This window comes from Anopheles merus, chromosome 2R, assembly GCF_017562075.2.
Source record: "Anopheles merus strain MAF chromosome 2R, AmerM5.1, whole genome shotgun sequence".
NCBI classification, from domain to species: Eukaryota; Metazoa; Arthropoda; class Insecta; order Diptera; family Culicidae; genus Anopheles; species Anopheles merus.
The window spans coordinates 1,632,082-1,648,570 of record NC_054082.1 but is presented as its reverse complement, the minus strand read 5'-3'; the positions used below and the strand labels follow the sequence as shown (position 1 = coordinate 1,648,570).

At 50.4% G+C, this 16,489-nt stretch overlaps 5 protein-coding genes across 7 annotated transcripts; 3 read left to right on the top strand and 2 right to left on the bottom strand.

The window, feature by feature from the left end:
- Positions 1-426: 426 nt before the first annotated feature.
- LOC121588134 (tubulin alpha-1 chain-like) lies at positions 427-2,832 on the bottom strand. The gene is made up of 2 exons (XM_041905774.1): positions 2,695-2,832; positions 427-1,937 (listed from the first exon to the last, which is right to left on the bottom strand). Exons 1-2 carry the CDS (start codon positions 2,695-2,697, stop codon positions 588-590), a joined length of 1,353 nt encoding a protein of 450 aa, XP_041761708.1. The 5' UTR covers positions 2,698-2,832; the 3' UTR covers positions 427-587.
- A 996-nt stretch (positions 2,833-3,828) lies between these two features.
- On the top strand, positions 3,829-6,227 carry LOC121588135 (tubulin alpha-1 chain-like). Its single transcript, XM_041905775.1, has 2 exons — positions 3,829-3,960; positions 4,717-6,227. Exons 1-2 carry the CDS (start codon positions 3,958-3,960, stop codon positions 6,064-6,066), a joined length of 1,353 nt encoding a protein of 450 aa, XP_041761709.1. The 5' UTR covers positions 3,829-3,957; the 3' UTR covers positions 6,067-6,227.
- Positions 6,228-7,045: 818 nt separating this feature from the next.
- On the top strand, positions 7,046-8,851 carry LOC121588136 (soluble calcium-activated nucleotidase 1). Its single transcript, XM_041905776.1, has 2 exons — positions 7,046-8,166; positions 8,236-8,851. Exons 1-2 carry the CDS (start codon positions 7,324-7,326, stop codon positions 8,680-8,682), a joined length of 1,290 nt encoding a protein of 429 aa, XP_041761710.1. The 5' UTR covers positions 7,046-7,323; the 3' UTR covers positions 8,683-8,851.
- Positions 8,852-9,240: 389 nt separating this feature from the next.
- Positions 9,241-16,433, top strand: LOC121588128 (tetratricopeptide repeat protein 39C-like). 3 transcript variants are annotated; one of them, XM_041905765.1, is made up of 7 exons: positions 9,241-9,582; positions 10,881-11,272; positions 13,590-14,080; positions 14,160-14,916; positions 14,978-15,129; positions 15,201-15,333; positions 15,402-16,433. In XM_041905765.1, exons 2-7 carry the CDS (start codon positions 11,099-11,101, stop codon positions 15,927-15,929), a joined length of 2,235 nt encoding a protein of 744 aa, XP_041761699.1. In that variant the 5' UTR covers positions 9,241-9,582; positions 10,881-11,098; the 3' UTR covers positions 15,930-16,433. The 3 variants fall into 3 exon arrangements, with proteins under 3 accessions (XP_041761699.1, XP_041761698.1, XP_041761697.1); XM_041905764.1 differs by having other exon boundaries at positions 9,241-10,012; XM_041905763.1 differs by having other exon boundaries at positions 9,241-10,112.
- On the bottom strand, positions 12,344-13,054 carry LOC121588143 (protein Ycf2-like). Its single transcript, XM_041905782.1, has one exon. It carries the CDS (start codon positions 12,996-12,998, stop codon positions 12,474-12,476), a length of 525 nt encoding a protein of 174 aa, XP_041761716.1. The 5' UTR covers positions 12,999-13,054; the 3' UTR covers positions 12,344-12,473.
- Positions 16,434-16,489: the final 56 nt, after the last annotated feature.

Below are 16,489 nucleotides of genomic sequence, written 5' to 3'. Positions count from 1 at the left end.
GTATGAAGTGAATCGACGTGGGACGTTCGGAACAAGTTTGTGATGAATTTCGCCTACCAGTGGCTGCATGGTGTTTTCAAGCTGCCGTTAGTGTGCGTTGGCGGCACCCCTCCTTTTGAAAGATTTGTTTCGTGCTGTCTTAAATGGTTACGATTTTATGCTTCAATATGCACGAGACGCCATGCGGATGACGTTGGCGGTAAATAATTGCCTTTTACGGACCCGTCCTACGCTCCGCTTCGATTGCTTCAGACTGCGCCTACTCCAAATATGGACCGTGGTGAGATCACGTGTACCGAACACTGCACTATGATGATCTCATCCCCCATGCTCCGTCGCCCAGCAACGAGACAGTCGTACCCGCGTTCCACTAATATCTGTGATATGTCATCATATTTGTATTACTCAAAGCATAACATTCTTTAGTTTCTTGTACAGAAATAATTTATTCAATTATTTCCTCATTTTTGAGTGAAGGAAGAATTGCGAAGAATGTACAAAGACTATCTTCCATCTTCCTTCAAATGTTGTTGTTGCTGCTGTTGCTCTTGCTGCTGCTGCTACTGCTGCTGGGAAAGTACTTTTGTTTAGTACTCCTCAGCGCCTTCGCCCTCACCCTCGCCGGAGTCCATTCCGACCTCCTCGTAGTCCTTCTCGAGGGCGGCCAAATCTTCACGGGCCTCGGAGAACTCACCTTCCTCCATACCCTCTCCGACGTACCAGTGCACGAAGGCACGCTTGGCGTACATCAGATCGAACTTGTGGTCCAGACGGGCCCAGGCCTCGGCGATGGCCGTGGTGTTGGACAACATGCACACGGCACGCTGCACCTTGGCCAGATCGCCGCCCGGCACCACGGTCGGGGGCTGGTAGTTGATGCCGACCTTGAAGCCGGTCGGACACCAGTCCACGAACTGGATGGTGCGCTTCGTCTTGATGGTGGCGATGGCCGCGTTGACGTCCTTCGGCACCACATCACCACGGTACAGCATGCAGCAAGCCATGTACTTGCCGTGGCGAGGGTCGCACTTGACCATCTGGTTCGCCGGCTCGAAGCAAGCGTTGGTGATCTCGGCCACCGACAGCTGCTCGTGGTACGCCTTCTCGGCCGAGATGACCGGGGCGTAGGTGACCAGCGGGAAGTGGATACGCGGGTACGGCACCAAGTTGGTCTGGAACTCGGTCAGATCCACGTTGAGGGCACCGTCGAAGCGGAGCGACGCCGTGATGGACGACACAATCTGGCCGATCAGTCGGTTGAGATTCGTGTAGGTCGGGCGCTCGATGTCCAGGTTGCGACGGCAGATGTCGTAGATGGCCTCGTTGTCGACCATGAACGCGCAGTCGGAATGCTCCAGGGTGGTGTGGGTGGTCAGGATGGAGTTGTACGGCTCGACCACGGCCGTCGACACCTGCGGGGCCGGGTAGATGGCGAACTCGAGCTTCGACTTCTTGCCATAGTCCACCGACAGGCGCTCCATCAGCAGGGAGGTGAAACCGGATCCGGTACCGCCGCCGAACGAGTGGAAGATCAGGAAGCCCTGCAGGCCCGTGCACTGATCGGCCAGCTTGCGGATGCGGTCCAGCACAACATCGACGATTTCCTTTCCGATCGTGTAGTGTCCGCGGGCGTAGTTGTTGGCGGCATCTTCCTTGCCGGTGATCAGCTGCTCCGGGTGGAACAGCTGGCGGTACGTGCCGGTGCGCACCTCATCGACGACGGTCGGCTCCAGATCGACGAACACGGCACGGGGCACGTGCTTGCCTGCGCCAGTCTCGGAGAAGAAGGTGTTGAACGAGTCATCACCGCCTCCGATCGTCTTGTCCGAGGGCATCTGACCGTCCGGTTGGATGCCATGCTCCAGACAGTACAGCTCCCAGCAGGCGTTTCCGATCTGGACACCGGCCTGTCCAACGTGTACGGAGATACATTCACGCTGTGCAGAAGAGAGGAAAGGGGGGAAAAGGTGGCGAATTAGAACATTTCTTTTCATTTGAAGTTGCTGAGTCGGACTGTACTTTTGCCGGAAGGTATTGGTTTGTTCATCCCTCTCCTCAACATTATGGCCATCGAGCATGCCAACATGCAAAATTATTCAAAGGACTTTTCGCTATTGCCTCAAGTGATTAAAGATTCAAAGCCAGAAAAGGGGCTTATTTGTCTATTGCCCACTGAGGCGAACCACCAGGTTCCCACATTCACGATGACCTCGGAGACCCCGGCGACCCCGGCGACCTCTTTTCCATGCGCACTGGGACTCTGTCTGTGCTTCTCGCGAGAGTTGCTTTCTTTTTCCTACTGGAATCCAAGATGGCACCGCACTGCGGTATGCGGCCCCGATGGTGTGACTCATCGCCAGCAGGGGGCCACCATCCAGATCGATTTCGACCAACGCCCTTTTTTTCTTCTACGATTTTTTTTACGTTTCAGTGCATTTTTGTCGCTTAATGCGCACCAAGAGCAGGTACGGGGGTTTTTACACTAACGGTAATTGAAGCAAATAAATGAAGGCATCGTAGCAAGTGCCGAAAATAGCCGGCAAGCCAAAAAGCGGATGACGTGGAAGAAGCATCACCGCGAACGAAACGAGGTTATGTTCGATGATGCCCCGATTCTGCCGGAAGGGCACAAATGGATTGACGGACATCGTTCTGGTAATCCCCCTTGCTTGTTTGACCCATTGCTGTACTCACCATGTTGACTAAATGCCTTGGTTAACACTTCACACAGAAAACTGGAATAACTTCACGTTTGTACGGGATTCCGCTTGGCGCAGCTGACAAGGACGCTTTCCAAACAGATTCGGTTTGAATGAAACAGCCGCTGCTTTTCAGTTTTATACAATCGACAGGAACGCTCTGGAAACTGGACCGACGCTCTCTTTGCTAACGGTCTTTTCTCGCACTTGCCAATTATCGCGTGGGTACAGTCCATGGTTCGATACTTCTGGGGGATGAAGGCATCGTGGAAAGGGGGAAAACGATGCAAATGGCCTATTCGTAGGCAATGGGAGTGTTGTTATTTGTGAGTTTGATCATTTGAGGATAGTTTTGAGGAGATTTAAATTGAATAAAGGCAGGAATTGGGCATTTTTAGCCACATGTGCATCTAGGCAAAGGAGCAAGATAAATTGGGAGAAATCGTTGTTTTTAGGAGAGCAAGACAATAGCGGAATAAGTTTGAGAGAAAAGTGTTCACACCATCGTTCCATTTCATTAAGCAGTGGTTAGACGTTGCAAATGGAATAACGAAATTATTGAGTAGTTATACAAGATTATTTTGTATAAAACAAAATGAGATCATTTTTATTATTTACCTCATAAATCTTTATTTTATCTTGTTGTCTTAGTATTTTTTATTTGTTTCTTGCAAATTGCTCTTTGATTATTCTTTCTAGCTAATAGGAACAGAAAATTTACATTGTAGGATGATGAGAAACATTCTCTCGAGGTATCATGTCTAGCTATCTCTCAATATGAGAATATTCTCTTGTGTTCTCTCTCTCACTTCGCTTTTTCTCCATTTCGCTCGCTTCCATGCCGAGATGCACATGTGGCTAAAAATGCCCAATTCCTGCCTTTATTCAATTTAAACCTCCTCAAAACAATCCATAACTGATCAAACACACAAATAACAACACTCCCATTGCCTTCAAATAGGCCATTTGCTCCGTTTTCCCCCTTTCCGCGATGCCTTCATCCACCAGAAGTATCGAACCATGGACTGTACCCACGCGATTATTGGCAAGTGCGAGAAAAGACCGTTAGCAAAGAGAGCGTCGGTCCAGTTTCCAGAGCGTTCCTGTCGATTGTATAAAACTGAAAAGCAGCGGCTGTTTCATTCAAACCGAATCTGTTTGGAAAGCGTCCTTGTCAGCTGCGCCAAGCGGAATCCCGTACAAACGTGAAGTTATTCCAGTTTTCTGTGTGAAGTGTTAACCAAGGCATTTAGTCAACATGGTGAGTACAGCAATGGGTCAAACAAGCAAGGGGGAGGACCAAAATGATGTCCGTCAATCCATTTGTGCCCTTCCGGCAGAATCGGGGCATCATCGAACATAACCTCGTTTCGTTCGCGGTGATGCTTCTTCCACGTCATCCGCTTTTTGGCTTGCCGGCTATTTTCGGCACTTGCCACGATGCCTTCATTTATTTGCTTCAATTACCGTTAGTGTAGAAACCCCCGTACCTCCTCTTGGTGCGCATTAAGCGACAAAAATGCACTGAAACGTAAAAAAAATCGTAGAAGAAAAAAGGGCGTTGGTCGAAATCGATCTGGATGGTGGCCCCCTGCTGGCGATGAGTCACACCATCGGGGCCGCATACCGCAGTGCGGTGCCATCTTGGATTCCAGTAGGAAAAAGAAAGCAACTCTCGCGAGAAGCACAGACAGAGTCCCAGTGCGCATGGAAAAGAGGTCGCCGGGGTCGCCGGGGTCTCCGAGGTCATCGTGAATGTGGGAACCTGGTGGTTCGCCTCAGTGGGCAATAGACAAATAAGCCCCTTTTCTGGCTTTGAATCTTTAATCACTTGAGGCAATAGCGAAAAGTCCTTTGAATAATTTTGCATGTTGGCATGCTCGATGGCCATAATGTTGAGGAGAGGGATGAACAAACCAATACCTTCCGGCAAAAGTACAGTCCGACTCAGCAACTTCAAATGAAAAGAAATGTTCTAATTCGCCACCTTTTCCCCCCTTTCCTCTCTTCTGCACAGCGTGAATGTATCTCCGTACACGTTGGACAGGCCGGTGTCCAGATCGGAAACGCCTGCTGGGAGCTGTACTGTCTGGAGCATGGCATCCAACCGGACGGTCAGATGCCCTCGGACAAGACGATCGGAGGCGGTGATGACTCGTTCAACACCTTCTTCTCCGAGACTGGCGCAGGCAAGCACGTGCCCCGTGCCGTGTTCGTCGATCTGGAGCCGACCGTCGTCGATGAGGTGCGCACCGGCACGTACCGCCAGCTGTTCCACCCGGAGCAGCTGATCACCGGCAAGGAAGATGCCGCCAACAACTACGCCCGCGGACACTACACGATCGGAAAGGAAATCGTCGATGTTGTGCTGGACCGCATCCGCAAGCTGGCCGATCAGTGCACGGGCCTGCAGGGCTTCCTGATCTTCCACTCGTTCGGCGGCGGTACCGGATCCGGTTTCACCTCCCTGCTGATGGAGCGCCTGTCGGTGGACTATGGCAAGAAGTCGAAGCTCGAGTTCGCCATCTACCCGGCCCCGCAGGTGTCGACGGCCGTGGTCGAGCCGTACAACTCCATCCTGACCACCCACACCACCCTGGAGCATTCCGACTGCGCGTTCATGGTCGACAACGAGGCCATCTACGACATCTGCCGTCGCAACCTGGACATCGAGCGCCCGACCTACACGAATCTCAACCGACTGATCGGCCAGATTGTGTCGTCCATCACGGCGTCGCTCCGCTTCGACGGTGCCCTCAACGTGGATCTGACCGAGTTCCAGACCAACTTGGTGCCGTACCCGCGTATCCACTTCCCGCTGGTCACCTACGCCCCGGTCATCTCGGCCGAGAAGGCGTACCACGAGCAGCTGTCGGTGGCCGAGATCACCAACGCTTGCTTCGAGCCGGCGAACCAGATGGTCAAGTGCGACCCTCGCCACGGCAAGTACATGGCTTGCTGCATGCTGTACCGTGGTGATGTGGTGCCGAAGGACGTCAACGCGGCCATCGCCACCATCAAGACGAAGCGCACCATCCAGTTCGTGGACTGGTGTCCGACCGGCTTCAAGGTCGGCATCAACTACCAGCCCCCGACCGTGGTGCCGGGCGGCGATCTGGCCAAGGTGCAGCGTGCCGTGTGCATGTTGTCCAACACCACGGCCATCGCCGAGGCCTGGGCCCGTCTGGACCACAAGTTCGATCTGATGTACGCCAAGCGTGCCTTCGTGCACTGGTACGTCGGAGAGGGTATGGAGGAAGGTGAGTTCTCCGAGGCCCGTGAAGATTTGGCCGCCCTCGAGAAGGACTACGAGGAGGTCGGAATGGACTCCGGCGAGGGTGAGGGCGAAGGCGCTGAGGAGTACTAAACAAAAGTACTTTCCCAGTAGCAGCAGCAGTAGCAGCAACAGCAACAGCAGCAACAACAACATTTGAAGGAAGATGGAAGATAGTCTTTGTACATTCTTCGCAATTCTTCCTTCACTCAAAAATGAGGAAATAATTGAATAAATTATTTCTGTACAAGAAACTATTGAATGTTATGCTTTGAGTAATACAAATATGATGACATATCACAGATATTAGTGGAACGCGGGTACGATTGTCTCGTTGCTGGGCGACAGAGAGCATGGGGGATGAGATCATCATGGTGCAGTGTTCGGTACACGTGATCTCACCACGGTCCATATTTGGAGTAGGCGCAGTCTGAAGCAATCGAAGCGGAGCGTAGTACGTTTCCGTAAATGGAATTTGTTTTCGTGGAGGTTGATCTGGCCTTCATTAGAGTATACAATCGATTTCCCTAAACCTTGGTTATGGAAGGAGCAAACACGATATCATGTTGTGGATATCAATCTTGAAATTATCAAAAAAAAAAAGTTCTTGTACGTCTCCTCTCCACTTTTAAATGAAGATCGTTTGATAGAAACACTTCATTGGATGGAAAAACTCTCTACATCGTTTGAACTTGGCAGTGATAATAAAAATGCAAGGAACTTTTTTGATCGTTACAGTGAATTCTGTTGGAGAAAAAAGCCTTTCCATTCAATTCTGCTTTCCTGAATTATAATTTTCCACATGTATCCCTTATTCCATGTATGAAAAGTGGCTGTGAAAAAGAGTTTCAGAATCACCCTGTTGTGCTGCATGGGCATCTACATTAAAATGAATTGAAATTAATCTATCTCTTTTGAGGGACAGCCTTTTATAGTCTCAAGTCACAAAAAACACTCATTTCTTTTCACTTTCAATTAGTTTACGCTCCTTTTTTATCTCTTTTCGGACATTTGGGAAAATTTAGCGAGTTTCGAACTGAACTTTTACTTTCGTTTGACAACTGATTAGCAAACGTCAACACGCGAGGTAGAAAGTTTGTCGCAAGAAACTTTGGTCGCGGAGCACTCGCAGTGTTGTCGTGGGAGATAGATAAATATTAGTCTAATTATTCTAAGCGCGATGACATTGTGACGTGTACGCGAACGTGTGTGTACCTGCTGCCCCTGCCGCCATCGCTGCCGCACACGTTTCTGCGGCCCAGAGGGAGGTGGGCTACCTTGCCTTGAATCGGCCCGCTATTGATCGGGCGGAACACTCGCCCTCCTCGAACGAAGCCGTCGCCCCATCAGATGAAGCAATTCAACGGCTCCATCTCGCCGTCCTCGTCCTCATCGTCCTTGCCGTTCGCCAGTTTGGGATCGGGTAAGACCTCTTCCAAGCAGTCGTCCGGCTCCACCATCATCGACACCGGGATGTATCTACGAGATTGGCGGAAAGCGCTCCGTTCACCACCGTCGTACAGGATAGGCAACAGGACGATCCGGCTACAGGTACACTTCACCTGGGTGCTGGCGACACTGTGCGCGTTCCTGCTGCTGGTGCTGTACATCTCCTCCAGTCCTTCGTCGTTGCTGAGCGATGGACCGCCGACGAACAGCTTTCTGCGCACTTCCGCCATAGTGTACAACCACACCTATCCACTGACCAGCCCGATCGTCAGCAGTGGCATCTACTCATTCCGGGTGGGCATCATTGCGGATTTGGACACCAACTCGGCGCTGAAGAAGAATCAGTGGGGAAGCTACTATCTCAAGGGCTATCTCAGCTTCATCCCGTCCAAGCGTTCGATCACGGTGTCCTGGGACGAGGGCGAGGCGAAGGCACTGCAGTCGGGCTTTGCGCTTAAGGGCCGCGGAATGGAGCTGTCCGAGCTGGTGGTGTTCAACGGCAAGCTGCTGACGTTTGACGATCGTACGGGTTTGGTGTACGAGATTGAGGGCGAAAAGGTGATTCCGTGGGTGCTGCTGATGGATGGCGACGGCCGTACGTCCAAGGGCTTCAAATCGGAGTGGGCCACGGTGAAGGATCAGGTGCTGTACGTTGGATCGATGGGCAAAGAGTGGACGACCTCGGCCGGCGACTTTGAAACGCACGATCCCATGTACGTGAAGGCTGTCACGGTACACGGAGAGGTAATTGCGCGAGCAACGTGTGCAACGAATCGTACCACGCAAGTTCAACGTTATTCTTGAACATTTCAGGTGTATCACCTAAACTGGATTAACCATTACAAAGCCATCCGGAAAGCGATCGGCATCGAGTGGCCCGGGTACATGATTCACGAGTCCGGTGCATGGTCGGAGGTGCACCGACGGTGGTTCTTCCTGCCCAGGCGCTGCTCCCGCGAGCGGTACAACGAAACGCGCGACGAGCATATGGGATGCAACTTCCTCATATCGAGCGACGAAACGTTCCAAAACATTCGCGCAATCGAGCTGAAACGGAACGACGTACCGGCGACGCACGGGTACTCGAGCTTTAAGTTTCTGCCCACCAGCAACGATGAAATTATCGTTGCCCTGTCGACGGAAGAGCTGAACGGCAAGACGTCCAGCTTCATCAGCGCGTTCACCGTCGAAGGCGAGCAGCTGATGGTGGAGACGCGCATCAACACGGAGTACAAGTACGAGGGGCTAGAGTTTATCTAGAGTGCGGGTGCTGGGCGGGTTGGGCACTTGGGGTTGCCATAGTATTCCACTGTTTTTTGTACATAGCCATGAGTCTGAGTGTTCCCGCTCGCTAGGCAGCTAGGTTAGACAATGACACTTTAATCCGCAACTGATACCGCTTCCTTGGCACGGGCCCGGTAATTGGGTCAAAACACTCATGTTCAATGCCAAAATAGATCATCACCTTGTTTTTTTTTCTCTCCGTTTGTGTAGCATCAGGGTTAGGTGTGCTCCCCCAAAGGAGGTACACAAGCAGGACATCCTATTTCGTGCAGGCTCGTGTGTTGGCAGGATGGCCAAACCATCTCGTTGTGATATAGTATTTCTGTTTTGTTCGTTGTACAGCAATTATTTTTAAATAAACACAACCATGTCGCTCTAATTCGAACGGTATTTCGAATGCTGTTATCAAAAACCGATTTGACGGTGTAAAAAAAAAGGTTCTGGCTTGGGCTGATAATTTCCCCTGCGTGTATGTGTGTGTGTGCGCCTGTAATCCACGCGCCCCATTCCAGGAAAGCAACCAAAACAGAGAGCAACATATGCCGGCACAATCAAGCAGGCGAGTCAAACGGAAAACGAGAGAGCGAGAGCATGGAATCCTGCTCGCTCACGGATCACATTTCACCATCCTCGTGCAAGGAGTTCCGCGTACAACGGACGGAGAGCTTATCCGTTGTCGTTCGAGTCAGTCACACCAGGACGGAGCTGCAATGCGACGAATCCCGTGCTTGGCCCTTTAATAAAAGCTGACTCCGAAGCACCGCCCGGGTGGTACTCGAATTTGTTAGTGAAAACAGTTCCCTCTTCAGTGCCGGTGTGCCTAAGTGGTTCGTAGCGGTGCGTACTTTCAGCACAAACACCAGCGATGCAAACACGGTAAGCCTTGCCTTGCCGCGTTTCCTTATCCATTTCTCTAATCGCCTCGGCGAAGTAGTGAAGCGTAGCTTAAGTGTTAGTGTCTGCTTCGTTTGGATGACAAGTAGTGAAGGTGTAAAAGTGTGAACCGAACCGCATGTTATCAGTGGGATGGTGTGTTTCTTTTGTTGACGTCGTCGTCGTCGTCCCTACGAGGTCATGCGGGTGGCCCTACCAATTTTGGGACCGTCACTCTGTTGTTAGTGCGAGCGAGGTTTTAAAACAGTGCTGCCTTTTGCGTTTGCTTTGGTGTTTGTTGCTCAGTGCGTGTGTGGTGACGATTGCATAAAGTACGAAGATTCCAGTGGCTCTGCTGTGGTGTACGGGGCGTGGAGCAACATTTCGGCGGACCGAAGCAACGCCTGCTATTATTAAACTGCTGGCTCATCTGGTATGCACTTGTCGTGGCACATGCATTGAATATTCGATCCGAAAATCGATCCCTTCACACCCAGAACACAGAACACATCATCATCTTCGTTTGTACGCGGGTTTGTAAAGGTTTATTGAATTTCCACGTCCAAAGCACCATGAGCAGTATCCAGCAGCCTAAACCCGTGCCAGGATGTGACAGTGTACCCGGCTTCGTTCACTTCGTGCTTCATTTCATGTCTATTTCTAGAATCGAATGGCAAATCGAAATGTAGCCGCTATCCAAACGCAATCATTATCAAGGGCTGTTCCATCGACATTACAATTCTCTTGCTCGATTCGAACGGATGCCGGAACCGGACGTTTTCTTTCCGCTCTCACGTCCGTTTCTAGTCGTGTATCCGGGTATGAAAAGCTATTTCAATCATGCAAAACTGTGTATTGTATTTTGGTTTTGTTTTCACTGCCGAAATATTCGCTACCCAAATAGTTGCCATTTTAGATGGACACTTTGACAGTGTTACGGTGCTTTCACGTCCCTCACCGGTGGCCAATTTACTGCAGAGACAGCAGGGTACTTTGCGGATTTGCGTGCCATGGAATAGTATATTGCGCGCCCCTGGGGACTTGGGGACTTGGAGTAAGAAAAAAAAAATCAATTTCCCGCACAAAGCGTTGCAAGATCGAACAAAAGCCCATCGAGCACGAATTCTTTGCGGTCCTTCTTTCCTTACTCAACGTCGTCCATTGTGACGGCAGGAAACGATTTTTTTGCCATTAAAGATTCAAACTTGTACAACGCAATGATGATGTCGATACAATGAGCTTTACACATTCGATAGCCGCTCATTTCATGGTTCGTTCAATGGGTTTCTATGTCTTTTCAGAGTTTAATTACTGCCGACGGGTGCTTGTTATGAAACAAATCCTGCCCCCCCCCCCCCCCCCCCCCTGAACGATAACGCGCGAGCGGCCGAATGAATTAGTGCGATTGGCTCGAATTTGCTGCAACACAGCCAGCGTGTGTATTGATTGGCGCTTGATGGAATACGCTGTACCGGGAGTCACACAGCGAGCCAGTTAATACGCGGGACCCTTTGCGGGAATGTGTACCGCTTCCGCGCGAGAACAAACGATGGACGAGCTGCAGGATTGGGAGTACGTCAAGCGGGGCATCACCCTGTGGCTGAACAACATGCCCAAGGCGGCGGAGGACAGCTTCAAGGATCGCCCGTCCAGCGTGCATATTGTCGCTGGGCACACATTCATCTCGTTCATGGTAAGTAAATGGAGTGTTTTAACTCTACAATGTCTTCTAAAAGCACAGCATTCAGTAAGCTCAGCTGCAAAACAGCTTGCATACTAAAAGAGCAAATTGTTCTTGGTCAGTTTTGAATGCTTCGCTCTCTCCATTCTTCTTCCTGCATCGCTTTGTTTCTTTGTGCACTGCTGTTAAGAGACTTTCGCATAGTTTGCATCCAATTTTGCTATCTGCTAGACAATCGCAACTGCAAACAATAGCAAAACAATAACATCTGAACGCATACAACCCCTAAGGGCAGTGAAGCCTTGCAGTGCTACGATGTTGGTGATAGCAAATGCGCCTTGTCAGAAACAAGCACCCGAGAACATTGAGTGGAAATGGCCTGCCTGTTGTGTAGGTACGTGCTCACTCACCGGATGAAACTTGGTTCAAGCCGTGGCGGGCCATGCATGGATCGGTTGCCATGGTTAGTGATGTAGCATGCTTTGTCGTTTCATGCGAACGAAAGCAACCTTGCGCCTCCATCATCCCGAGCACACGCACACACGTGGTGTGAAGCCTCCGTCGGCGTGTGCTTTTGTTGCGTTCTGCTTAAAGGGGCAAGAACCGGCCAGGAAACAATAATATAACCGTTTGGATGAAATGGCTTCCATCCGTCCGTCCGTCGCACATGTTTTGTTACATTCGTCGTTAGAAGTGTCACTTGATAAATTGTTGCTACATTAACGAATACACACCACCCCCGACCGGGGCGGGGTGGTCTGTGCAGACAAATTGTTTCCAGCGTACGGTCTACATGACGATGCCGGGTCAGAATACAATCTGGCTCCCTTGATGGGTAAACGAAAAAAGCGACAACAACTGTTTGCACTACACTCGAACAAACAACACGCTGGGGGGAGGACGACGCCTACGGGACGCTTCGCTTTTGTTGAAACGTTTGCTCATAAGTGATAAGTGAGTGGGGGGACGTAATAGCGTAAGCTAGAGGGAGGTAGAGGCAAGAGTTCCCTATTTTAGTGTGTCTCGGCGCCTAATGAATGAACCCGACGTCTTGTGACAAAGATTAATTAGCACACTCGAATGTTGCTGGGGAAATTGGATTGAAATTTTATTGCACGACTCCATCCACTGATGGTTGCGGGATGGTTTGTTTGGTGGTGTGGTTTGGTCTACTGTTTTTCACTGCGTGGTGTTGGTCTTGAGGGCTGGGATTTTAGAGCACCAGCCGAGGCAGCACTCCTGGGCGACGGATCCACGGACGGCGTATCCAGGGACGACGAATCACGGCAGGACGAACACGGCGGTCTAGGATGGCGACGGCCTGGAGACGGCCAACTAGATAGCGTTTCAGGTAGTCCAGCTCCTGCTGGCGTTCTTCCAGTTCCTCCGCTACCAAGCGTGCCTCTTCAAGCTCGTCACTTTCTTCCGATTCCTCGGACTCGGATTCATCCGCCTCCTCCTCATCTGCTTCTGCCTCCTGCTCTTCCTGCTCCTCCTCTGGGTGGTCCTGGTCGGGTGATCCATCCTCTGGGACGGGCTCTGGAGCATCTTCGGGCAGTTCATCGTCACTTGGGGGAAGAGGTTGTTCGGCGTCATCCAGAGGAGCTTCTGGTTTATCGGCCAGCTGCAGCTCGTCCAGTTGCAGCTGCAGGTCCGATGGCACTTCCGGTACACTATCAACCTCGGCACCTACGGCCAGACCGACGCATAGCACGAGAGCAAAGGCGTACAACTTCATGATGCTGTAGTAGTAGACACGTATCACGTACTGTACTTTCCAGCTACAGACGTTCCCGCTTTTTATAGGAGAAGTTATTGTTTTCTTAAGGTAGAATAGCTACACTACTTGAAACATCATTAGATCGAACATACAAACACACCGAACGTGGTGTGGTTCGTACACAGTAGATAAAATTGAATCGTCGATGAAGTTGACATCTTGTCCTTATGAAGTGCTTTTATCGGTAAACCCCACCATCATCGCATTACTCACGCAGTCAACGTGTTTCATTATCATATTTTAAACAGAAAGCAGCAACGTGTCTCATTCGCAAGATGAGTGAGTTGAATTTTTCATCAGACCGATTTCTTTTAGCATTGATTGAAGCTGATGGCACCACGGTGTGTGTGTGTTCAATAATTCAATCCAATTTTCTTTTCCTTCTCAGCATTGTCCTCATCCGCCGAAAAGGCTTAGTTTGCATATCAAAGCATGCTTTGTTGGCTCTGGTGGCGGATGGTGATATAATTTCATGCAAAATTAAGCACAACGCACAAACACAGAATAACACAGATTTGCCGACGCACTGCTCTGCTCTTCTCTTTGCAGAACGCCGTGATATCGTGGGAAACGGAAAAGATGAACGAAGCCCAGACGCGCCTACGCGAACTCGAGAAGCAGTGTGCGGGCGACGTTGGCTGGCTGAAATCGGTTCGATCGAAGCTGTTCGGCTCCAGTGAGCCTCGCAAATCGCTCACCGAGACGCTGGAGGAGCAAATCATTTTGGCCGACAGTCAGCTGTGCCTAGCCATACTGGTGTCGCTGGGCCAGGATATTGGAGGATTCGTCAAGGGCGGCTGGCTGTTGCGCAAGGCGTGGAAAGTGTACCAGCACACGTATCAACAGATTTATCAGCTGTATTCCGAACAGCTGCAATCGGACGGCGAAGCGTCCTTTCCGCAGGCACCGCTGCGGCTACAGCAACAGTCGAAGGACGGTGGTACTGGGATGAGGGTTTCGCTTGACTTGGGCACTCCTTGTTCGGCCGATTGGACGGTACCAAATTCGACGCTTCAATCTCCGGACGATTCCAGCAAGTGGTATGCGTTGTTAGGTGATAATATCCTCCGATTCTGTAAATATTACACTATCATCTGTTTTTTTTCATTTCAAACACAGGTCATCGCACCTTGAAGCTCTGCGCAAATCGAAAACTACAACCTTTGAATTGCCAGACTCTGGCCGTGGAGAAGGGTCGTCATTTAGCGAGCTGACGTCGAGCGAGTCCGATCCGAGTGGCAGTGGTGGAAGCGTGAAAAAAAGCTACACCACAGACTTTGTCGGCATTACGAGCCCTTCGCGTGCTGGGAGCAGTACAGAATCTCTGCACCACAACGATACGAACGGACTGGAGAACGTTAGCGTTGCACGGGATCGTTTAATGTTGGATCTGGGCCAAGGAAGTGCACATCGTGTTAACGGGCTCAATGGCATGCAGCCACCACCAAAAGCAAGCACAAACTGGCGGTCGTTTAATACTCCTGCTGACGAGTCCCATGCCCCTGACGAAATACTGCCCGAAGATATTCATCGCCTGATGGGGGCGATCAGCTTCGGATATGGCGTGTTCCAGCTGAGTATATCGCTGTTGCCGCCGAGCTTGCTAAAACTGATCAGCTTTCTCGGGTTCGAAGGGGACCGGGCAATGGGAATAGCGTGCTTGAGCTTTTCCCGCCAAAGTACCGACATGCGCGCCCCGTTGGCCACGCTGGCCCTGCTATGGTACTACACGATTGTGACACCGTTTTTCGCACTGGATGGGTCAAACTTGAGCATGGAAATAAGCGCCGCACAGGAGCTGATTGATGAAGCGAACGAGCAGTTTGCGAAATCTTCACTTTTCCTGTTCTTCCGGGGTCGTGTCGAGCGGTTAAAGGTAAGTCATAAGGGTAAGGGAAACAATAACAGAGAAGTGACACATCTGTTTTCCGTTGTAGTCCCACATTCAGGATGCTATACGTGCCTACGAACTGGCCTATCGATCATCGGCTCAGCGGGAAATCAAGTTGCTCTGTCTGCACGAAATCGGCTGGTGTCGGCTGATACAGCTGGACTACGGAACTGCGATGAGGAATTTTAAAGAGCTCAAGTAAGAGACTTCTTTTTGTATGAGAAAGTGCACAAATGCTTACAAAAAACTGTCTTCTTTCTTCCCCCTAGACTGTGCAGCCAGTTTTCCAAGAGTTTCTATTCCTATCTGACCGCAATATGTGAAGGTTCGTTTGGGCAGTTTTCCAACCTTGTCAAATGGCGGGCAGAAATACTGGAATTGATCAATCGCTCCCCGCAGAAGGTAAGTGTACAGGCACAGGCACAATAAGACAGGGTAGCTCTCATGTAATGCTAACGGGCCCTTTGTAGGACTCGCAAATCGAACGGTACATATTTCGACGCTGCTTAAAGCTGCCGAGGGCGGAAAGTGGAGAGCAGCCCAAGTACAGCAGTTCCCTCTACTGGAAGTATCTGGTGTTTGAGATGCTGTTTCTCTGGAATGCACTGAGCAGCTGCAACGAGGAGCAACTGGCAAGCATGGTGGCGGACTGTTCGCAACCAACGGACGCGTTCAGCGAGCCGATGGTTGGAATCTCCCGGTTGATTTTAGGTGCCTGTCTGAGCTGTCTGGCCCGCTACGAGGAAGCAATTGGCGCGTTTCGCGAGTGTATCTTCATGCGGGAAACGTTGGAGCACCAGGAGCAGCAGGATATGCATATTTCCGCCTTTGCATACTACGAACTGGCCGTGCTGCTGCTTCGCCAAGGTACTGCGGGCGAAGAGGGCAGAGCAGAAGCACGCCGATTGCTTCTGCACGCGCAGCAACACTTTAAGAACTACGATTTTGATAATCGCGTCAGCGTACGCATTCACACCGTGCTGAAGAGGCTGGACTAGGGGCTGCAGGTGGTCGAGAAGCGCCTTGCGGGAAGCATTTTATAAGTTTAGACGATATAGTTTGATAGTGCCTTATTTATTGAAACCACACACTAAATGTTAGCTTGCGAGTAATGGAGGTAATTAAGGCAAGAAAGCAAAAAGCCGAAAGCTATTCCAAAGATAAGAAGTGTGAAAGGAGCACGCATTTAACGGCGCCCCATATTACGTACTTGCTGGTCAAGGAAGGTAGATAGGATGCCACACACAGTGTCACCGTAGATAGATGCGTATTTGTTTTTTCTTGGTCACCAGTGCTGATGCAAAGTAGAAGCAATGTTGTTGATATTTCCCAATAATAATCCCCGAAACAATACAAAGCGCAAAAGGTTCAACAATCGCCAATGGAAAACAAAAAGCGTAAACAGGAAACAATAAATTTTATACCAATACCAAATTTGAAGCAATTGTCCTAAGTCACAGAATAAACTATCGCAATAAAAATAAAAGACCCCTGATTAAGAAGAGCAGTAGTGCCGGTGGTTTTAGTTTGAGGATTTATTTTAAGTAATAGATAATGC